Raw genomic sequence first — 24,424 nt, 5'->3', positions numbered from 1 at the left:
GACAGCTCAGAGCCTGGAGCCTGCTTCGGATTCTGTGTCTCCCTCTCTCTCTGCCCCTCCCCTGCTTGCTCTCTGTCCCCCCCCTCTCTCTCCCAAAAATAATAAACATTAAAAAGAAATGGTGAGCTTTAAAAACCCAAAAAGAGAATGGACTCTCTCCTTCTGAGGACCTTTAAGTGCGTGGAACTTTATTCGGGGCCACCTTGGCCACTAGAGGCTTCTGGAGGAGCCGATAGGGAGAAGCATAGTGAACACAGCTTCCTCCAAGATCTTGTCTCCTAGGTACCATTTTCCACTGAAAGGAACAAGGCTCCTTGGAGAAATGGCTGAGTCTGGGACTTGGGCAGGAAAGTACAGAACAAGGCTGAGACATCTTGTACCCGAAAACAAGTAGGAGAGCTTACTTAAGGAATGATGGGGACATGTCAGAGAGACACAAAAGCTTGCTTAAAGGGGATCCCATTGGCCAAACTGGGGGCAATATGAGCATCACAATAATAGCATCTACTGGGTAGAGTCCAGGGATATATCTTACAACACAGAGAACAGCCCTCCCACACCCACACCCACATCCACACAACAGAGAATTCTCTAACACAAAACGTCAATAACAGCAGGGTTGAGAAACCCTGCCCCAGAAGAAGGGGTATCGAATGGAAAAGGTCACAAGGGAGGTTCTGGGCTGCCAGAAAAGATCTATGTCTTTTTAAAAAAAAAAAAAAAAAAATATATATATATATATATATATATATATATATATATATATATGAAATTTATTGTCAAATTGGTTGTCTTTTTTTTTTTTTAAACGTTTATTCATTTGAGAGAGACACTGTGTGTGGGGGAGGAGCGGAGAGAGGGAGACACAGAATCCGAAGCAGGCTCCAGGCTCCGAGCTGTCAGCACAGAGCCCGAAGTGGGGCTTGAACTCCCGAACCACAAGATCATGACCTGAGCCAGAGTCGGACGCCCAACCAACTAAGCCACCCAGGCGCCCCAAGAGCTATGTCTTGATCTGTGTGATAGTTACCAAGATGCATACAGATGTAAATATTCACCAAGCTGTACGCTTGAGATTCGTAGTACACTTTACATATTTTACTGATACATGTTATATACCTTGGAAAAGTTTTTTTTTTATGTTACTTTTGAGAGAGACAGAATGTGAAGTGGGGGAGGGGCAGAGAGAGAGGGAGACAAAGAATTCAAAGCAGGCTCCAGGCTCTGAACCGTCAGCACAAAGCCTGACAGGGGGCGCAAATTCACGAACCATGAGATCATGATCTGAGCTGACGTCGGACGCTTAACTGACTGAGCCACCCAGGCGCCCCATCTTGGAAAAGTTTTTAAAAGGCTAATGCAATTTGAAAATACATTGTCTTTTAAAATGCAAATGAACGAAACGTTCCTATTAAACAGCAAAGATTGACTCTAAATGACCAAAACAATCTTGAAAAAAAAAAAGGTGCTGGACTCACACTTCCTGATTTCAAAACTTACTACAAAGCTCTAGGAATCCAGACAGTGTGGTTTGGGCATAAGGACAGACATATAGACCAATGGAATTATATAGAGATCCCAGAAATAAACCCTCATATGTGTGGTCAATTGATTTTTGACAAGGGTGCCAAGACCATTCGGTGTGGAAAGGGTGGCCTTTTCAAGAAATAGTTCTGGTCAAATTGGATATCCAAATGCAAAAGAATGAAGTTGGACCCCCACCTCACACTACATACAAAAATTAAGTCGGAGACGAAGCTTAAAAGCTGAGACTACAAAACGCTTTGAAGAAAGCATAGGAGGAAAACTTTATGACACTGGATATGGCAATAATTTCATAACTATGGCACCAAAAGCACAGACAGTAAAGGAAAAACAAACAAATTGGACTTCGTCAAAATTTAAAGTTTTTTGTGTATCAAAGAACACCACCAAGAAAAGACAACTCACAGAATGGGAGAGAACAGTTGCAAATGACACATCTGATAGGGAAGTCATAGCCACAATATACAAGAACTTCTAAAACTCAACAACAAAAAACAACCAAATTTGAAAATGGGCAAAGGATTTGAATAGCTGTTTTTCTCGAGAGGATATACAAACGGCCGATAAGCACATGAAAAGATGCTCAAAATCAGTAGTCATTAGGGAAATGCAAATCAAAGTCATGATGAGATACCACTTTACAGCCTTTAGGATGTCTATTATAAAAATGTTTCTGAAAAATAACAAGTGTTGGCAAGGGGAGATTAGTCGTGCAGAAATTGGAACCCTTGTACGTTGCTGGGGGAAATGCAAAACAGTACAGCTACTCTGGGAAATAGTTTGGCAGTTCCTCAAAAAGCTAAACATAGAACAACCATGTGATTCAGCAATTCCACTCCTAGGTATATCTAAAGGAATTGAAAATAATGATTCAAACAGATATTTGCACACTGGTGTTTATATAACAGCAGCCTGAGTCACAATAGCCCAGAAGTGGAAACACCCAAGTGCCCACCCATGGGTAAAAATGGACAAATAAAATGTAATACACATTTGAAATTTCATTCAACTATAAAAGGAAATGAAGTACTGATCCATGCTACAGCATGGATGAACATTACGATGAGTGAAATACACCAGACACAAAGGGACAAATATTACCTGATTCCACTTCCATGGTATATCTAGAGTAGGAAGATTCACAGAGAAAGAAAATAGATTAGAGTTCACCAGAGCTTAGGGAGAGAGGCAAGGGGGCTATTGCTTTATAGTACGAGCTTCTGTTTAGAGTAATAAAAAGTTTTGGAACTAGATAGTGGCAATGGTTGTACAAATTGTGAATGGGACTAATGCCGCCGAATTATACACTTAAACACAGAGTTGCCATATGAGCTAGCAATCCCTACTCTTAGGTGTATACCAAAGAACAATGAAAACATATCCATACAAAAGTTTATACATGAATGGTCAGAGCAGTATTATTCAAAACAGCCAAAAGGCAGAAACAACCCAAATATCCATCAACTGATGAATGGATAAATAAAATGTGGTATATCCATACAGTGGAATATTATTCAGTCATAAAAAGGAATGAAGTCCTACTGATCCGTGCTACAACATGAATGACCCTTGAGAACATTGGGCTAAGTAGAAGAAGCCAATCACAAAGGACTACATATTGTATGATTCCATTTATATGAAATGTTCGAAAGAGGCAAATCTATAGAGACAGGAAGTAGATTGGTGGTTGACTAGGGCTGGGGGTCATGGGTTGGGAATGACATCTAAGGAGTCTAAGGTTTCTCTTTGGGATGATGAAAATGTTCTAAAATTGATTGTGGTAATGGCTGAATAACACCGTGTATATTTTTAAACCATTAAGTTGTATACATCAAGTAGATAAATTTTATGTAAATTATATCTCAATAAAGCTGGTTAAAGAAAAAACCAACCTGCCTAAAGCTCCTCTATATCATCAGCACCGTCAATATTCAAAATAGGAATTGTGTTGGACAATAACGTATGATAGAGCGAGTTAAGATGGCCGAGAAGTAGAGGGACCAAGATTTTCCTCATCCCTCAAACACAGCTGTATTGAGGTCAGATCACTTGGAACATCCAGGAAATTGATCTGTAGAGTGGTAAGAGGATCTCCACAGTTGGAGGGAAACAGCCTGGCAGGATCGAGGTGCGTGTATGTGAATTGGGAGAGATATAATGGTATAGGCACAGAGGGGGAGGGAACCCTTTCCGTGGAGAGACAAAAGGGAGAAAAAGAAAGAGGGGTTGTGAAAGTGCAGCATTGGATTAGCACAAGAGGAAAACCTCTCTGTACCATGGGCTGGGGAACGAGAAATATGGAGAGTGCCCTTTTCTTTTTTGCAAACAGCCTTATGAGCTGAAACTCAGAGGTTCAGAAGTGCACGACTCTCTCCGAAGCAAAGCTTGGAGCCATGGTGCACGCTCCTGGGGAGGAGGGAGAAGGCCCTAGAGGGCAGAGCACAGTGTAGGGATCTCAGGGGTGCACTGGGAGAGAACAGTCCCCTTCCAAGGTACTTTGGGAAGAGTTTATTGCCTCCCCAAGGATAAAAGACTCTGCAGGTGCCACCCAAAGGCCTTTTATCGGAAGGGCGGAGCGCCTCTACCCTGGAACAGGGAAGAGGAGCCACACGGTGCAGGGCCCTTTAAGGCTTGGGGTTTTGAATTCCAGCTGAGCGCCTGGGAAGTGAGAGAGAAGTGTGAAGCAGGGCAAGCCGCCTGCCCCAGTGAGGGCTGCCTGAATAGCATGCTTTGAGATAACTGTTCAGTGGAGGAGAGATTGGGGTGTCGCCATTTTCCCCCCAACACCAATATGGTGAGACTTCAGAGAGCAGCACAGCAGCCCCCAGGGGAGACAGACCCGCTTACACCAAACCCCGCCCCTCCGCACCTGGTAAGTGTTTATCTACTGGAGCCAGACTTACTGACTCAAGGCAGCCAGCCTCTCCTCCAGACCAGCACAACCCCAGGTCCCAGGCACCAACAGACAACTGTTTGTTCCTTTTCTTTTCTCTTCTCTTCCTTTCTTTCTTTTCTTTTCTTTTTCTTTCTTCGCTCTTCTTTTTTTTCTTTGGGAATCAGGCTCATAGTTTCTGATTTTTTTTTAATTTTTTAATGTTTATTTATTTTTGAGAGACAGAGACACAAAGTGCAAGCAGGGGTGAGCAGAGAGAGAGGGAGACACAGAATCCGAAGCAGGCTCCAGGCTCTGAGCTGTCAGCACAGACCCCAACAAGGGGCTAGAACCCACAAACTGGGATCACGACCTGAGCCAAAGTCGGACTCTCAACTGACAGCCTCCCAGGTGCCCTTGATTTGTTTTTGATCAAATTATAAATATATAACTTTTTGACCATTTTTATTCTCTTCTTTTTCCACCTATTCTCTTTCTTCTTTATTTTCCTGTCTCTTTCTCTGGATTTAGCCTTATAGTTTTTTCATTCTCTTTTTGGTTTTCTTTTCTCTCTTTTCATGTTTCTCTTTTTGTGGGATCAGGCTCCCCATTGCTTTCCTTTTTTTCCCCCAGGGTTACTTCCATGAACAAATCAAAGCACACCACCCCCACTACAAGCAAGGAGGAGCTCTGCAGAGGACTGACCAGTGGGATAGAGCAGCCAAAATGCAACAACAGAATGCATCCCACATATATCAAAAACACCTCCTGAAGCACCAGGCCCTGGACAGTGTATGACCCCTTTTTAATACAGTAGTACTTACAGGTGCAGGAAACATAACAAGCCTTCAAAACATGCAAAACCCAGAAACTTAGCCAAAATGACAAAACTGAGGAATCCTCCCCAAAAGCCAAGAAGAAATCACAGCCAGGAAATTGCTCAAAACAGATGTAAATAATACATCTGAACAAGAATTTATAATAATAGTCCTAAGACTAATAGCTGGGCTTGAAAAAAACATAGAAGACACCAGAGAAACTCTTCCTGCAGTAATCAAAGACCTAAGATCTAGTCAGAATGAATTTAAAAATGTTATAACTGAGATGCAAAATAAACTAGAAACAGTGGCAGCGAGGATGGAAGAAGCAGAGGAAAGAATAGGTGAAGTAGAAGATAAAAATTATAGAAAATAATGAAGCTGAAAAAAAGAGGGAAACAAAATTACGAGGTCACTAGGGGAGAATTAGAGAACTAAGTGATTCCATGAAACAAAACAGTATCTGTATCATCAGAATTCCAGAAGAAGAAGAGTGAGAGAAAGGGGCAGAAGGTTTATTTGAACAAATTATAGTTAAGAATTTCCCTAAACTGGGGAAGAAAACAGGCATCCAGTCCAAGAGGGACAGAGAACTCCCTTCAAAATCAACAAAAAACGAGTCAACACCATGACATATCATAGTGAAACTGGCAAAATACAGATAAAGAGAGAATTCTGAAAGCAGTTAGGGACAAACGGGCCTTAACCTACAAGAGTAGACACATAAGGTAAGTAGCAGACCTGTCCACTGAAACTTGGCTGGCCAGAGGGAGTGGCAGGAAATATTCAATGTGCTGAATAGAAAAAAATATACAGCCAAGAATTTTTTATCCAGCAAGGCTATCATTCAAAATAGAAGGAGAAATAAAGACATTCCCAGACAGACAAAAACTAAAGGAGTTCATGACCACTAAACCAGCCCTGCAAGAGATCCTAAGGGGGACTCTGAGTGGAAAGCAACAAAGACTACAAAGGACCAGAGAACTTCACAACAAACATGAAATCTACAGATAACACAATAGCGCTAAATTCGTATCTTTCAATAACCAGTCTGAATGTAAATGGACTAAATGTGTCAATCAAAAGACATAGAGTATCAGAATAGATTAAAAAAAAAAACACAAGATCCATCTCTATGCTGCCTACCAGAGACTCATTTTAGACCTGAGGACACCTGCAGATTAAAAGTAAGGAGACGGAGAACCATCTATCATGCTAATGGCTGTCAAAAGAAAGCCAGAGTAGCCATACTATCTTCAGACAAACTAGATTTTAGGACAAAGACTGTAACAAGAGGTGAAGAAGGGCATCATAACATAACGAAGGGGTCTATCCATCAAGAAGCGCCAACAATTATAAATATTTATGCCCCCAACATGAAAGGCCCCAAATATATAAACCAGTTAATCACAAACATAAGCAAACCTATTGATAATAATACCATAATTGTAGGAGACTTTAATACTCCACTTACAACAATGGACAGATCATCTAGGCAGAAAATCAAAAAGGAAACAACAGCTCTGAATGACACATTGGACCAGATGGACTTAACAGATATATTCAGAACATTCATCCTAAAGCAACAGAATACATCTCTGCTGTCAGCACAGAACCTGCTTCGGATCCTCTGTCTCCCCTCTCTCTCTCCTTCTCTCTCAAAAATAAATAAATGAACATTCTAAAGCAGCAGAATATACATTCTTCTTGAGTTCACATGGAACAGTCTCCAAAATAGATCACATAATAGGTCACAAAACAGCCCCCAAAGGTACAAAAAGATTGAGATCGTACCATGCATATTTTAAGATCACAACACTATGAAACTTGAAATTAATCACAAGAAAAACTTTTAAAAGCCCCCCAATACATTGAGGCTAAAGAACATCCTACTAAAGGGGTGCTTGGGTGGCTCAGTCCGTTGAGCATCCGACTTCGGCTCAGGTCATGATCTCACAGTCCATGAGTTTGGGCCCCACATCGGGCAGCTCAGAGCCTGGAGCCTGTTTCTGATTCTGTGTCTCCCTCTCTCTCTGCCCCTCCCCCATACGTGCTCTGTTTCTCTCTGCCTCTCAAAAATAAAGAAAACTAATTTAAAAAGAACATCCTACTAAAGAATGAATGGGTTAATCAAGAAATTAAAGAAGAAATTTTAAAAATACATAAAAGCAAATGAAAATGAAAACACGACAGTCCAAACCCTTTGGGATGCAGCAAAGGCAGTCCTAAGAGGACGATTCAGGCAAGAAAGTTCCCAAATACAAAACCTGACCTTAGACCTAAAGGAGCTAGAAAAGGAACAGCAAGTAAAGCCCAAAGCCAACAGAAGAAGAGAAGTAAGACAAATTAGAGCAGAAATTGGGGCACCTGGGTGGCTCAGTTGGTTAAGCGTCCAACTTCAGCTCAGGTCATGATCTCACAGCCCATGAGTTCGAGTCCTGTGCCGGGCTCTATGCTAACAGCTCAGAGCCTGGAACCTGCTTCAGATTCTGTGTCTCCCTCTCTCTGTCCCTTCCCCGCTTGTGTTCTGTCTGTCTCTCTCTCAAAAATAAACATTAAAAAAATTTTTTAAATAGCAACAACAACAAAAAAGATTAGAGCAGAAATAAGTGATATAGAATCCAAAAAAAAAAAAAAAACAGTAGAGCTGGTTTTTAAACTAAGAGCTGGTTTTTTGAAATAATAAAATCGATAAACCCGTAGACAGACTTCTCAAAAAGAAAAGAGAGAGGACTCAAATAGATAAAATCACAAATGAAAGAGGAGAGATCACAACCAACGCCATAGAAATACAATTATGAGAATACTATGAAAAATTATATAGCAACAAACTGGATAATCTGGAAGAAATAACAAATTTCTAGACACTCACACACTACCAAAACTCAAACAAAGAGAAACAGAACATTTGAACGGACCTGTAACTAGCAAAGAAATTCAGTTGGTTATCAAAAATCTCCCAACAAATAAGAGTCCTGGGCCAGATGGCTTCCCAGAGGAATTCTACCAGATATTTAAAGTATAGTTACTATCTATTCTTCTCAAACTGTTCCAAAAAATATAAATGGAAGGAAAGTTTCCAAACTCATTCTATGAAGCCAGCATTACTTTGATTCCAAAACCAGACAAAGACTCCACTAAAGAGGAGAATTACAGGCCAATATCCTTGATGAATATGGATGCAAAAATTCTTAACAAGATACTAGCAAATCAAATTCAACAGTACATTAAAAAAAGTATTCACCATGATCAAGTGGTTATTCCTGGGCTGCAGGGCTGGTTCAATATTCACAAATCAATCAACATAATACATCACATTAATAGAAGAAAGGATAAGAACCATATCATCCTGTCAATAGATGCAGAAAAACCAGTTGACAAAATACAACATCGCTTTTGATAAAAACCCTCAAGAAAGTTGGGATAGAAGGAACATACCTTAACATCATAAAAGTCATATATGAAGGGCCCACAGCTAATACCATCCTCAATGGGGAAAAACTGAGAGCTTTCCCCCTGGGATTAGGAACACAACAGGGATGTCCACTCTCACCACTGTTGTTTAACATAGTGTTGGAAGTCCTAGCCTCAGCAATCAGAAAACAAAATGAAAAAAAAGGCAACCAAATTGGCAAAGAAGAAGTCGAACTTTCACTCTTCACAGATGATATGATGTTCGACATGGAAAACCCAAAGACTCCACAAGAAGAAAAAAAAAACTGCTAGAGCTGATACATGAATTCAGCAAAGTTGCAGGATATAAAATCAACGTGCAGAAATTAGTTGCATTTCTATACACCAATAATGAAGCAACAGAAAGAGATATCAAGGAATTGGTCCCATTTACAATTGCACCAAAACCCATAAAATACCTAGGAATAAACCTAACCAAAGATGTAAAAGATCTGTATGCTGAAAACTATTGAAAGTTTATGAAAGAAATTGAGGAAGACACAAAGAAATGGAAAAAACATTCCATGCTCATGGATTGGAAGAACAAATATTGTTAAAATATCGTTACTACCCAAAGCAATCTACACATTCAATGAGACCCCTCTCAAAATAACACCAGCATTCTTCACAGAGCTAGAAAAAACAATCTTAAAATTTGTATGGAAGCACAAAAAGACTCTAAATAGCCAAAGTAATGTTGAAAAAGAAAACCAAAGCTGGTGGCATCACAATTTGGGACTTCAAGCTGTATTACAAAGCTGTAATCATCAAGACAGTATGGGTATTGGCACAAAAACAGATATATAGATCAGTGGAATAGAATAGAGAACCCAGAAATGGATCCACAAATATATGGCCAACTAATCTTTGATAAAGCAGGAAAGAGTGTCCAATGGAAAAAAGACAGTCTCTTTAGCAAATGGTGTAGGGAGAACTGGACAGCAACATGCAGAAAAATGAGAAACGATACCACTTTCTTACACCATACACAAAAATAAATTAAAAAATTAATGAAAGACCTAAATATGAGGCAAGAAACCATCAAAATCCTACAGAAGAAAATAGGCAGCAACCTGTTTGGCCTCAACTGCAGCAACTTCTTAACTTGATATGTCTCCAGAGGCAAGGAAAATAAAAGCAAAAATGAACTATTGGGACCTCACCAAGATATGCTTCTGCACAGCAAAGGAAACAATCAACAAAACTAAAAGACAACTGACACAGAATGGGAGAAGATATTTGAAAATGACCTATCAGATAAAGGGTTAGTATCCAAAATCTATAAAGAACTTACCAAACTCAACACCTGAAGAATAAATAACCCAGTGAAGAAATGAGCAGAAGACATGAACAGACACTTTTCCAAAGAAGATATCCAGATGGCAAACAGACACACGAAAAGATGCTCAACATCACTCATCATCAGGAAAATACAAATCAAAATAACAATGAGATACCACCTCACACCGGTCAGAATGGCTAAAATTAATAACTCAGGACACACCAGTGAGGATGTGGAGAAGGGGGAACACTTTTGCACTGTTGGTGGGAATGCAAACCCACTGGCACAGCCACTCTGGAAAACAGTATGGAAGTTCCTCAAAAAAAAAAAAATTAAAAATAGAAGTACCCTACAGCCTAGCTATTGTACTACTAGGAATTTATACAAAGGATACAAAAATGCTGATTTGAAGGGATACATGCACCCCAATGTTTATAGCAGCAATATCAACAATAGCCAAATTATGGAAAGAGCCCAAATATCCAACAACAGTTGAATGGATTAAGAAGATGTGGTATATGTAAGGGCACTGGGGGGGCTCAGTCGGTTAAGCGTCTGACTTCAGCTCAGGTCATGATCTCACAGCTTGTGAGTTCAAGTCCCGTGTCGGACTCTATGCTGACAGCTCAGAGCCTGGAGCCTGTTTCGGATTCTGTGTCTCCCTCCCTCTGCCCCTTCTCCACTCATGCTCTGTCTCTGTCTGCCACTCAAAAATGAATAAATGTTAAAAAAAAATTTTTAAGTACCTAGGAATTAACCTATCAAAAAAAAAAAAAGGCATTAGATCTATATGGAAATTTTTTTAATTTTAGCAAAAGATATATCCAACATAAAGAAGAACTTGAATAAATGGATAAATTAATAACATTCCAATAAAAATTCCAGAAAGGCTTTTTGAAGACCTAAACAAATATACTATAAAATGCATACGGAAGGGAAGCCTGGCTGGCCCAGTCAATGGAGCATATGACTCTTGATCTAGGGGTCATGAGTTGAAGTCCCATGTTGGGTGTAGAGACTACTTAAAAACAAAATCTTAAAAAAATAATAAAAATAAGGGCACCTGGGTAGTTCAGTCAGTTAAGTGTCTGACTTGGGCTCAGGTCATGATCTTGAGGTTCGCAGTTTGAGCCCCACATCGGGCTGAGCTTGCTGCCCGGGCTGTGCTGAGCTGTCAGCACAGAGCCTGGAGCTTGCTTTGGATTCTGTGTCTCCCTTTCTCTCTTCCCCTCCCCTGCTCACGCTCTGTCTCTGTCTCTGTCTCTCTCTCTCAAAAATAAATAAACATTAAAAAAATAAAATAAAACCCAGCAATTGCACTACTAGGTATTTATCCAAGGGATACAGGTGTGCTGTTTCGAAGGGACACATGCACCCCAACATTCATAGCAGCGCTATCAACAATAGTCAAAGTATGGAAAGAACCCAAATATCCATCAATGGATGAATGGATAAAGAAGATGTGGTATATATATACAATGGAGTATTACTCGGCAATCAAAAAGAATGAAATCTTGCCATTTGCAACTACATGGATGGAACTGGAGGGTATTATGCTAAGCAAAATTAGCCAGTCAGAGAAAGACAAATATCATATGACTTCACTCATATAAGGACTTTAAGAGACAAAACAGATGAACATATGGGAAGGGAAGGAAAACTAATATAGGAACAGGGAGGGGGACAAAACATAAAAACTCTTAAATATGGAGAACAAACTGAGGGTTGCTGGAAGGGTGGTGGGAGGGGGGATGGGCTAAATGGGTAAGGGGCACTAAGGAATCTACTCCTGAAATCATTATTGCACTATATGCTAACTAATTTAGATGTAAATTTAGAAAATAAAAATTTAAAAATAAATAAATAAATAATTTTAAAAAATAACATAATTAAAGACAATAATAAAATGTATATGGAAGAAAGAGGGTCTACTAATAACCTCCAGGACACAGTGTGGATGCTGTTGTCCTCAGAATAATTTTGAGAAGAACTTCAAAGAGGAATTCTCATCCTACCAGATACATGCTATATCTTTATAAAGACATATTTACAAAGCCGTGGTATTTTTTTAAAAAATCACAATATGGAATTGGCTCATGAACAAACAAAAATATTTGGAGATATAAATAATTGGGAAAAGATCTTCACATCAAAAATTGATAAGGGATTAATTTATAGAACTCCTGCATATCACAGGTGAGGTACAGGCTCCAGACAGGATTTCAAGTCGTTGCTCAAGTTGGAATATCAAACACTCAACAGAAGTGAGCTGAGCCCGGAGTCCGCATGCGCCACTGGTCAAACTTTTTTTTAATGTTATTTATGTTTGAAAGAGAAAGAGAGAGAGAGTGTGTGACCGTGGGACGGGCAAAGAGTGAGGGGGACAGAATCGGAAGTGGGCTCCAGCCTCCGAGCTGTCAGCACAGAGCCCAGCACAGGGCTCAAACTCACAAACCATGAGATCATGACCTGAGTTGAGGTTGGACCCTCAACCGACTGAGCCACCCAGGAGCCCCTCCACTCGTCAAACTTAGCAACCTGAGAAGCCAGGTCTGAAATTTAACTAGAAAGAAAGAGGCATACATTTCAAAAGAAATGTATTGTTAGTTATTGGACACATAATTTGGACATAATAAAAATATTATGACATGGGGATATTACAGTTAAGGAAATTGACGCTCATAGAAAGTAGTTTGTCCCAAGTCACACAGCAAGCAGAGTCTGAGCACTGGATCTCTTGTGCGTAATTAATATATTGCATGTTGTCCATCGTATGCTGTTCCCTTCCTCTCCCTTCTTTTCTCCTCTCCTCTCCTCCCCCCAACTCCCTGCCCTGCAAGACTGAATACAAAATTCTTCCAGGGAATTGCCCTCTCTGGGGCCATCACCCTTGCCATACTCACCCTCTGGGATGCTTTGGAAGGCTGTGGTGTCCTTGTCCATGGTATTATAGGTGGGGAACCCCAGCGAGAACTGGCCTGTCTCAGTGCCAACCATCTCATCCCAGCTCCCCAGATTCTTGTCCAAGGGTATGGCATGGACACTATTGTCCTCAAAATAATCCTGCTGGCTGCTCGGTGTCAGGGTAGAGGTGTCACTGAAGATGAGGCTGGAACCCAGGCTGAGAGTCTCATTGGAGCCCAAGATCAGAGTCATACACGAGGGTGGAGAAAGGGTGGAGCTGGGTCCACGGGTGCTGGAATGCAGGCTGATACTATTGCTGGAGCCAGGAATCAGGGTCAAGCATGAGGCTTGAGTGATGATCATGTTCAGGTCAGACCTGAGATTGTTATTTGAAGCCACATTGATGGTTCCCTTGGAACTCGTGTTCCAGGCTGTACCCAAAACTCCTTTTGAGACAGATCCAGAGCTGTTATGTGAAACCACAGTGATGGTCTCGTTGGCATCTGAGATCAGGGTCCCACAAGAACCTGGACCCGCATTGAGGTACAGCTTGGAGGTGTTTCTTGAGCCCACACTGTGTAGCTGGTTGGAGTCAGAGTCCAGAGAAGAATTTGAGGTTGGAATAAGGAGAGCTTTTGAGCTTGACCTACAGACACAGTGGCCCACCACCAGGGCTTCTCTTGAATAGGGCCTTAGAAATGGGTTTGCATCAGTCCTGGAAGGACTGGAGTTACTCTGACCCACATCAAAAATCTTGCTTGAGAGAGAGTTGAAAGCCTCCTCAGAACTGAGCCCAGAGTGCTTCCCTGAGCTCAGATCTTGGGCCTCAGTAGAGCTGGGGCTCAGCACAAGGTTTGGGGCTGGACCCAGGGCCCCTTGTGAGTCAGGCCTTGAGACGTGACTTGAATTCAGGCCCAGGGCTTCACCAGAGTGGGAAGTGGTGATCTGGAGGGGAACTGGGGGCACAGTCTGGCTGTCACCAGGCCTGGTGGTGTTACCAGACACCAGGCCAGGGGCCTCCTCTGAGACAGGACTCAGAGTTGAATTGAGGTCTGGAACAAGATCTGAGCCAGGATTCAAGGGTGGGTTCAAGAGAGGAACAAGGCCCATGTCTGTGTGGGGCCCAGAGATAGTGCTGGAGCCTGAATCTGGGGCCTCTGCCAGGCCGAGACTGGGAGTCACGTTCGAGCTTTCACAGAGGACCAGATTAGCCCCTGGGCTCAGAGCCATGCCTGGTCAGGAGGTCTCTCAATGCCACTGCCCCTTCTCTCCAAAAGCCAACTGTTGAACGCTCTACAATGCTCCTGAGAGGAAGAAAAGCAAATTCAGCCACACTTCACCTTTTAAGCCATGCTTAAAACCTTCCCACGGCTCCCCACTATCCTTAGGATGAAGGCCCTTGTGTGATTTCCCAGGTCCTTGTGACCATGCCCAGTCCACCTTTACAACCCCATCTACACAGCTCTCCCCCTTGTGCTGTCAGTGCCAGCTGTATCCCCTGGGTTTCTCTGACCACACCCTGCTTCCTCTCAGCTATGGGCCCTTAACAAATACAGTTCCCTTGGCTCGGAACCTCGTGTCACTGTCCTTTGCCAAGCGCACTCCTCCCAGCAAAATATTCACCCTACTTTATTCCAATGACCCATTTAGTGTTCTAGCCTGTGCTAGAGGTGGCAAGGACTGTGCTTCCCTTAGTCCCTGGGACATCCCCAGCATCTAGCACAGTGCCAGGTATAGAGTAGAAGTCCACAAATACTAGACAAATGAGGCCTCACCCACCAAAGGTAGAAAAGGGGAAGGAGGAGCCTCCTTACAGGTTACCCTACTTCCAGCCTAAATTTCTAGAACTACTCTGCAAATGGCTGTGACACTAGATTCCCAAAACGGCCCTGGTAGAGCTGCCCACTGCCATTGACAGTTTGCCTGTTCTGGGTGAGGCAGGCCACATGGAGCAAAACACGAGACAATCCTCAAAACCACAGCCTGCCTCACCCCAGCAATCGGCCTGCCGGGTGAGCTCCCCGGTGCCCCCACCCTACCCCACTTCCACACTTGGGCTCCTCTCCCTGTGGGACTCACTGGGACAGCTCACCTGCATTCATGGTGTTCTTAAGCAGGAGTGGGCCCCTGGGAGGAGACACAGAAGAAGACTGAGTCAGGTGAAATATGTTTTCTGAGCAAAGTCTACAAGCCAGGCATGCACTCCTGCTAACCAAATGCTGCCCCCCCCCCCCCGCCCCGCTTCAACACACACACAGAGTCCTGGAAGTTAGATATTATTGTTCCATTACATACTTAAGGAAGTGGAGGTCAAGGAGAGGAAGGCCACCCATCCTACTGGCCCTCAGGGAAGCCAAGACCATCTCTTTATGCCATCCATCTACCTAAACTCCTCCATGGCTTTCCATCGTCTTCAGGACAGCATCTCCAATCCTCAGCAGGACCTTAAAGACCCTTCTGTGTCTGGCCTTAACTCCCCTTTCACCCTTCTTGCCCCTTCAACTCCCTTCCCCATTCCATTCCACCACCCTTCAACTCTTCTGTGTGTCTCCAAAGAGCCAGGCTCCCGGGTTAGGTCTGGGCCTTCCAAAGGTTGGGCGTACCCTTCTCCAGACTCCTTCCCCTGGCCAGCACCTGTGGCTTCACCCTTTAAATTTCAGCTTAAGAGCCTTCTAGGTCCCCCAGACAGGTGAGGTCCACTTGTAAGTTCCCATGGTATCTGGTCCACTTCCGCCATCACACACGTTTCCCCACTAGGCAGCAAGATCTCTAAGAGTCTAACACAGCCCCTGGCACACAGTCACTGTTCAATGAATAAGTTTGTTACTTCATCTCGTTATTTCTTCTTTACTCGCTCATTTATTCTTTCACTTGCTCATTTTGTCACTTACTCATTTCTTATTCATTCATACACTAACCCATTCACGAAATCATTTACTCACTCTACAAATTTTGCTGTGCATCTATCGCTTGGCTTTGAAAAGACCAGAGATTTGGAGTCAGATGGTTCTGGGTTCATCTTCTTACTAGTCTGAGTGAACTTGGGCAAGAGACTTTCCCCCTCTGGCCCTCATCCTGCTATTCTCTAAAATGGAAAGTGTAAAGCCTGCCACCTAGAGTGGTTATAGTTTCAGTGCCTGGCACAGGACATATGGCCTGAAACATACTACCTGAAATATAAAAATCCAGAACTCCTTGCTTGTACAGTCTTTTACTAAGGGTACTGCACTTAAGTTTGTGTTCACACTTTTGTCTTCTTTTACTTAAAGAAGAGCCTTAAAAAAAATCTTCAGGTTCTGGAACACCTGGGAGGCTGTCAGTTAAGCGTCTGACTTCAGCTCAGGTCATGATCTCATAGTCCGTGAGTTCGAGCCCCACGTCAGGCTCTGTGCTGACAGCTCAGAGCCTGGAGACTGTTTCGGATTCTGTGTCTCCCTCTCTCTCTCTGCCCCTCCCCTGCTCATGTTCTGTATCTCTCTGTCTCAAAAATAAATAAAAACATTAAAAAACATTTTTTTTAAATCTTCAGGTTCCAAAAACCCTAGATCTTCCCTTCGTCACCCCTCCCACACCTGTGTGCATGCTGTGTGTGTGTGTATGCACACACGCGTGCTTGCAAACACACACACACACATACCATAGTTATCAAAGACAGGCATTTTCAACCTGGAAAAATATGCATCAAGTGCAGCCTATGATGCTGTGAGTAGGATTTTGGAAGGCCTGAGTGGTTTGGGCTGTGGAAAAGAGTAACCTCTACCTCCCTGACACAGCAGATTCCCCAGTGACTGGGGCAGCTCATGCCTCACCCTCCACCAAAGGGACGTTGTGCATTGGGAAGAGTGGGATTTTTGGGGCTCTGATGGGACACAGGGAGTCAAAGGAGCTCACTACTGACTCAACAGCCACAGGCTACCTATTGGCCTTTGCTTCCAAGCCTTGGGCCCCAAGGAGGGAGTGCAGAGAACAGCCATAAAACAGCTAGCGAATCCTGTCCAAGACTGAGAGAATCATTGACTGATTCCCATCCTTTCTCACTGAACCCTTCCAGGACTTGAACAAGGGTTGGTGGAGCCCTCAGGAGGTGTAACTATCAGTGAATCTTCCACTTCCTCATTCAGAACACGTTTATTAGATGCATGGGCCTGGAATATGTTAGGCAATCATGAGTATGCACTCACACACATACATGTGCACACACACACACACATCTGATATTGGGACACCTCACACCTAGAGAATACAAAACAGAGCTTGCTATCTTTCTCCTAAATCAGACCTTCCTATTCTCTTCCATTTCCAGGAACTGGCACTACCACAGCCAGAAATGATATCATCCTTCACTACTCTCTCATTTGCTGTACCCAATTTTGGCCAAGTTCTGCCAATTCTGGCTGCAGAAAAGTTCCCAAATACCATCCCATATCTCCATCTCCACTGCCAGACCCTAGTGCAGCTTCCATTGCTTAAGTCTGGGTCTTGGAATTGACTAGAAACAAGGGTTCCTGTATCTAAGGACTGCTCCCAACAAACCATTATCCAAACTGAGCTAAATTATCTTTAAAAGTGCACTCAAGAGTGACCTGAGGTGATCTCTGAAAATGGTTCACTATTCACTTGGTCCAGAAAACTCAACAAAATCATATAAATCAGGAGGTTGAAATCGTGTTCACTTTAAGAACATACATGAAACTACTCATACCATCAAGGTATGCATATCCAAAAAGCCACCAAGTATCTGAAAGATGTCACTTTGTAGAAGCAATGTGTGCCATTCTGTAACTACAGTCGTGGAATTAGTAGGTGTGCCCAGGCCAAATAGTGGGGCTGGACACAGGGTCGGTGGCCCAAAGGGTGCTGAATTTTTACTGCACACACTTAAAAATGCAGAAAGTAATGCTGAACTTAAGGGTTTAGATGCAGATTCTCTCAGCGTTGAGCACATCCAGGTGAACAAAGCCCCCAAGATATGTCATAGAACTTACAGGGCTCACTGTTGGATTAATCCATACATGAGTGCTCCCTGCCACCCTGAGATGATCCTGACTGAAAAAGAGCAGATTATTCCTAAACCAGAGGAGGAAGTCGCACAGAAGAAAAAGATATCCCAGAAGAAACTGAAGAAACAAAAACTTATGGCCCGGAAGTAAATTCTGCATAAAATAAATGCAAATAAAAGTAAAAAAAACCAAAAAACAAAAAACAAAACTTCATTCAACAGTGTGGTACTGACATAAGGATAGACATACAGACAAATGGAATAGAATTGAGAGTCCAGAAATAAATCCATGCATTTATGGTCAATTAATTTTTTTAAGTTTGTTCATTTATTTTGAAAGAGAGAGAAACAGACAGACAGAACAAGTGGGGGAGGGGCAGAGGGAGGGGGATAAAGGATCCAAAGCAGGCTCTATGCTGACAGCAGAGAAACTGATGCGGAGTTCAAACTCACGAGCCTTGAGATCATGACCTGAGCTGAAGTTGGGTGCTCAACTGACTGAGCCACCCAGGTGCCCCATATGGCCAATTAATTTTTGACAATGATGCCAATTCCATTCAATAGAGGTAGAATAGTCTCCTCAACAAATGGTGGTGGGACAACTAGGTTCAACATGCAAAAGAATAACATTGGACCCTTACTTCACACCATATACAAAAATTAACTCAAAAGGATTAAAGACCTAAACATAAAAGCTAAAATTATGAAGTTCTTAGAAGATATCATAGGGGTAAATCTTCACGACCTTGGATCTGGCAATGGTTTCTTAGATATGACGCCAAAAGCACAAGCAGCAAAAGAAAAGAGTAAATTAGACCTTAACAAAATTAAAAACTTGTGCATCAAAAGACAGTATTGGGGCACCTGGGTGACTAAGTCAGTTAAGCATCTGACTCTTGGTTTTGGCTTGGGGATGATCTCTCGGTTTGTGAGTTCAAGCCCCACATTGGGGTCCATGCGACATTGCGGAGCCTGCTTGGGATTCTCTCTCTCTCTCTCTCTCTCTCTCTCTCTCTCTCTCTCCCTCTCCCTCTCTCTCTCTCTCTCCCTCTCTCTCTCTGCCCTACCCCTGCTTGTGCTCTTTTTCTCTCAAAACAAATAAAATAAACTTTAAAAAAAATGTTAAAAGACACCATCAAGAAGTGAAAAGGCAACCTACAAAACGGGAGAAAATATTTGTAAGATCTATTTCTGATGAGTCTAGTATCCAGACTACATAAAGAACTCTCATAACTGGACAACAAAAAAACAAGCAATCCAATTAAAAAATGGGCAAATAACTTGAATAGGACACTTTTCCAAAGATATACAAATATTTAACAACACACAAAAATATGCTCAACATCACTAGTCATTAGGAAAATGCAAATCAAAACCACGATGAGATATCAGTTTATACCCACTATAATTTTTTAAGTGGAAAATAAGAAGTGGTGCCTGGCTGGCTCAGTCAGTGGAGCATGTGACTCTCAGTCTTGGGGTTGGGAGTTCAAGCCTCACATTGGGCATAGAGTTTATGTTTTTTTTTTTAAGTTTTAAAAATTTTTTAAAAAAAATAACAAGTGTTGGCAAGGACATAGAAAATTGACACTCTCAAACACTGCTGCTAGGAATATAAAATGGTGTAGCCTCTGTAAAAACCAACTTGGTGGTACTGCAAGAAGTTAAACAGAATTACCATCTGATCCAGCAATCCCACTCCTACCACACACGCAAAAGAATTGACAATGGGTGTTCAAACGAAAATTTGTGCAAAAATATTCATAGTCGCATACCCACAAGAGCCAAAGGTGGAAACAACCCAACTGTCCATGAACTGGTGAATGGATAGACAAAAGTGGTACATCTATACAACGGACTATTACTCAGCCATAAAAGAGTCTCATGCTGGTACTTGCTAAACAAGGATAAACTGAAAATATGATACAAAGTGAAAAAAGGCCACATATTGTATGATTCCACTTATGTGAAATATCTAGAATAATCATATCTAGAGAGACTGAAAGCAGATTAAAGCAGAAAGAGGTTGCCAGGGACCGAGGAAAGAGAATTGAAAGTGACTGCTTACTGGGTACAGGCTTACTTTTTGGAGTGACAAAAATGTGCTGGAACTAGACAGTGATGGTTGTTGTGCAACATTATGAAGTTACTCAGTGTCACTAATAGTGTTATGCTATGTATATTGTACCACAATTTTTTCTAATGCATGTAACAGGCAAGAGGGTATAGACTCATTTTTCCCTGTTCCTCCTTTCCAAATACAACTAAATATCCTGGAAATGATTCAATTGACAACCATAAAAAGACTTTTAAAGCTAGAAAGAAGGCAGTGGACTAGCTATGAACCTCAGGACTTGAGGGATGACACTGGGTGTGTTCCCCAGGGTTTTCTTTTTATCTCCCTTATATCCCAAACTGGGCACCAGAGAGGACTGCAACACAGATGCAGAGGAAGAAAAGCCTGTTCCCATTGGCCAAAAGACTAGGAAAGGGGAAGCCCAACAGAGATGGGCCCCCAGTGGGGAGCCCTAATCCCCATTCCATATCCAGGACAGTGGCAAGCCAATTCACCTGCAGGAGGAGTATTAGCAGAGCCTTGGATCTCGGGGCTCTCCACCCAGTGGCAGAGAATATACTAGGTCCCACAGCTCCTGGCATCCCAGTGGCAACAGGTGGCCATCAAGGGAAGCACCTTCTTGCCCCTGCAGGCAGCATCACCAGGAATGAACAAGAGGCCCAGCAGAAAAAAGTATACCAAGGCTCTGAAAACTATCATTAGAACTACAGTCCATAAAAGCAGGCCAGAACCTACATTCTAAGCCATAACAGGTTGATTGCCAGCTGAAAGGGAAGGTTTAAGTAGGATCAAAAGTCTTTTAACATAATATCCAAAATGTCAAGGACACAGTCAAAAATTACTCATCATACCAAAAACTAAAAAATCTCATCTTGAAAAAAGATAACTAATGCCAACACTGAGATGAATCTGATGTTGGAATTTGTGATCATGATAGTAAAGCAGTTGTTATAAAAATGCTTCGGGGCACCTGAGTGGCTCAGTCAGTTGAGCATCCGACTCTTGATTTTGGCTCAGGTCATGATCTCACTGTTCATGAAATTGAGCCCCACGTGGGGCTCTATGCTGACAGCATGGAGCCTGCTTGGAATTGTCTATCCCTGTCTCTCTGCCCCTCCCCTACTCTCTCTCTCTCTCTCTCTCTCTCTTTCAAAATAAATAAACATTTAAAAATGCCATTAAAGGGACGCCTGGGTGGCTCAGTCAGTTTGAGCGTCTGATTTTGGCTCAGGTCATGATCTCATGGGTTCAAGCCCTGCGTTGGGCTCTGTACTGACATCTCAGAGCCCAGAGCCTGCTTCAGATTCTTTGTCTCCCTCTCTCTCTGCCCCTCCCCTGCTCATGCTCTGTCTCCCTCTCCTTCTCAAAAATAAATAAACATTTTAAAATTTTTATTAAAAAATAAATTTTTAAAAATAAATAAAAATGCCATTAAAAAATGTTTCAACAGGCAATTACCAATCCTCCTGAAGCAAGTGAAAAACTAGAAAATCTCAGCAAAGAAATAGAAGTTATGAAAATACAATAATTGAAATTAAAACAGAAGTTATTTTAAAGGCACAACTAAAAACATTTTAAGTTGCTGGATGAGCTCAAGAAGAGAGTGGAGGTGACAAAGGATAGAATCAGTGAACTTGAGGACAGATCAATGAAATTCACTTAACCTGAACAACAGAGATAAGGGACTGAAAAAAATGAACAGACCTGGTACAAAACAAAATGTCTAACACTATTATCATCAGAGTTCCAGAGATGCTGAAAATATTCAGAGAAGTAATAGCTGAAAACTTTCCAAACTTAGTGAAAGAAATAAACATACTGATTTAGGGAGCTGAGAAAGCCACAAACAGGATAAGCCCGAAGAAATTGACACCAAACACATCATGATTAAACTTCTGAAAACTAAAAGCAATGAAAAGCAACTTAAAAGCAACCAGAAAGCATTATCTATCAGAGGACGCCAATTCAAATGACAGAGGATTTCTCATCTGCAACCAGGGAGGCCGGAAAGAAGTTGCACACATTTTTCCAGCGCTGAAAGAAAAAGAAAAAAAAAAAAAAAAAAAAACCCTGTCAACTGCAAATTATGCATCTGGCAAAATTGTCCTTCAGGAATGAAGGGGAGATAGATATTCTCAGACAAAGGAAAAGTGCATGCAAATCAAACCATGTTATTCCCCTGTAAGTTCCCTCTGTGACTTCTCACGGGCTTTCACATGATGGGGTGTAGGTAAAACTTACATTTTTTATAAGATAGATTTCTGGGCCTCTGCTTTGCACCTCTAAGGGGAATTAGACTTTTATTGAGCTCTCCCCCTACCACCTCTGTGATTATCACATAGCTGGTGTGCAGACCACGGGTGGAGACATCCTTATATACAGTCTGAGGTCGGTGTTTCTTTTACCAGGGCCCTCAGCCCACAGGCCTGGCCCCTCCACCTTTCTAGCTACGTACATTCCCTTCCCCACCCCATACCTGAACCACTCTCAACTTCTCCCAGTGCCTCAAATATGTTGGCTTCCTTCTTGACTTAGGGTCTTTGTAAATATTCTTTCCACTTCCTGCAAACTTCTCCAAGACTACTCGACCAAACCTCTATCACTTCCCCTGGCTAACATCTAATATTTAAAAAAATTCGTTTTAATGTTTGTTTTTGAGAGAGAGAGAGAGAGAGAGAGTATGTGAGTGGGGAGGGGCAGAGGGAGAGAGAGAGACACAGAATCCAAAGCAGGCTCCAGGCTCTGAGCTGTCAGCACAGAGCCCAACGCAGGGCTCGAACTCACAAACCGCAAGATCATGACCTGAGCCAAAGTCAGACACTTAACCAACTGAGCCACCCAGGCATCCCTAACATCTAACGTTTTAGATCCCAGCTTAGGTGTCCCTTCCTCCAGGAAGTCTTCCTGGGATGCTCAAATATGGGTGAAGTGCCCTCCTCCCGTGATCACTCTGTTCTAGTGTATCACTCAGTTCACTCGTATGTCTCTACTCTAAAAAATGAGCTTGGTCGATCTCTGGCTGTCTTGTTATTCTTTTTTCCCCAGCATATGGCACAATACCTAGCACACAGGGGAGGTTTAGAAATGCTCATGGAGTGAGGGAATGGATGGGTGGATGGATGGATGGATGGGTGGATGACAACTCTTCAAGATAGGTATCATTATCTTCACTTACTGGCGTGGTAAGTGAGACTATTCAGGAATCCAAAGTAATGTTTGCAAAGCCCCAGAGAATGGCAGCCAGAATTCAAACCCAGGTCCTGTCCACTGACAGCTTTTTCCACAACACCCCAGAGATTTTTGAGGCATGAATCACTCAGTGAAGCCACATCTTCCTGTTTTCCATTCTCCATTCCCTCTGCCACTTAGGCCCCAACCCTAGAAGAAAAGTCTAGTGAAAACAACACAACCTCCTGATGCCCAGCTATAATGCACAAATCCAGGGCTTTGTGGTCAGCTAGACCTGAATTTGAAACCCACTCTGTCTCTCACCAGTGGTGTGAGCAAGGGCAGGTAACCTCAACATGCTCTGTATCAATCTAAATACTCAGTGCACAAGATTAGTGGAGGGAATAAAATGGATAATGGACATAATGATCATCATAGCACTTGGCCCCCAGTGGTACCTCCGTGAATGCTCATCCTTATCATCTCTTGGGTGAGGATATGGTAGGGGGACTTGAGATAAAGACCAAGTCTGGCTTCCAGGTTCTCTGCCTTCTTCCCCCCCCCCACCCCCCACCCCACCACCCCATCTATGGCATTCCTCCTTCATCTTCGCATCCTCTTCCCTCTCACCTCCCCCAACTCCCACCAGCCATGCTCTCAGAACAAGCCTAAACTCTTTCTCCATGAGACTTGAGCTGATGGAAAGTTCGATGTGTTACCTCCACCTGGGGCATCCACATGGCAACAGAAAATTCAGCCTTAAGCCAAAGATAAGAAGTTCTAACTGTGGAATTACAGCCAGAAGGGAAAGACCTTTCCCCAGGGGGGAGGGGTCAAGGTGGTAACTGCCTTGTGCAGGCTGTGGGGGATGCCCCCACCCCTGGGACTTTCCCAGAGCCACCCCTCAGCTTACCTAGTCTCCCCCCAGCCCAGGCCCGTGTTGTGGTCTTTGTGAGGTCACCATGACTCAGGAGTTCCCAGCCAATGAGGCCCCTGCTCATGCTACACGGTAGATAGAAGCAGGGAGCTATCCTTTCAAAGAAGAACCTTCAACCGCTGCCTAGAAATGACCTCACTCAAATGAAGGCCAAATCCCTTGCCCAGGATTCAAGCCTCCCCATAAAGCCCCTTACCATATGATCTTACGCCTTTGTTTATCTTGGGGTGACAGCCTGGTTCTGAGGAGCATTGCAGGGCTGGGGCACAGCAGACCTGAGAGGGAAGCCTGTGGGTAGCGGGGCGTATGCAAAGGCCTTTGGAATCAGGCAGTCCACGTTGAGGACACCGAGACCCACAGAGGGAAAAT

The 24,424-nt window shown here is 42.8% G+C and overlaps 1 protein-coding gene and 1 pseudogene across 6 annotated transcripts in view; one reads left to right on the top strand and one right to left on the bottom strand.

Moving 5' to 3' along the window:
* MROH7 (maestro heat like repeat family member 7) overlaps window positions 1-24,074 on the bottom strand; it is a 59,033-nt gene extending 34,959 nt beyond the window's left edge. For 3 of the 6 annotated variants that reach the window (XM_053214093.1, XM_053214095.1, XM_053214096.1), the window contains exons 1-3: window positions 23,787-24,020; window positions 14,967-15,001; window positions 12,874-14,178 (exon numbers count right to left, since the gene is read on the bottom strand). In XM_053214093.1, coding sequence (XP_053070068.1) covers window positions 12,874-14,104 — 1,231 coding nt within the window. In that variant the 5' untranslated portion in view covers window positions 14,105-14,178; window positions 14,967-15,001; window positions 23,787-24,020. The other 3 variants (XM_027059102.2, XM_053214094.1, XM_053214097.1) reach the window with 3 other exon arrangements.
* LOC106975070 (60S ribosomal protein L17-like) lies at window positions 17,476-18,024 on the top strand (annotated as a pseudogene).
* Window positions 24,075-24,424: the final 350 nt, after the last annotated feature.

Source organism: Acinonyx jubatus, chromosome C1 (genome assembly GCF_027475565.1).
Source record: "Acinonyx jubatus isolate Ajub_Pintada_27869175 chromosome C1, VMU_Ajub_asm_v1.0, whole genome shotgun sequence".
Lineage (NCBI taxonomy): Eukaryota > Metazoa > Chordata > Mammalia > Carnivora > Felidae > Acinonyx > Acinonyx jubatus.
Note: the sequence above shows the minus strand (reverse complement) of the source record. Positions and strands in the feature narration are given on the sequence as shown.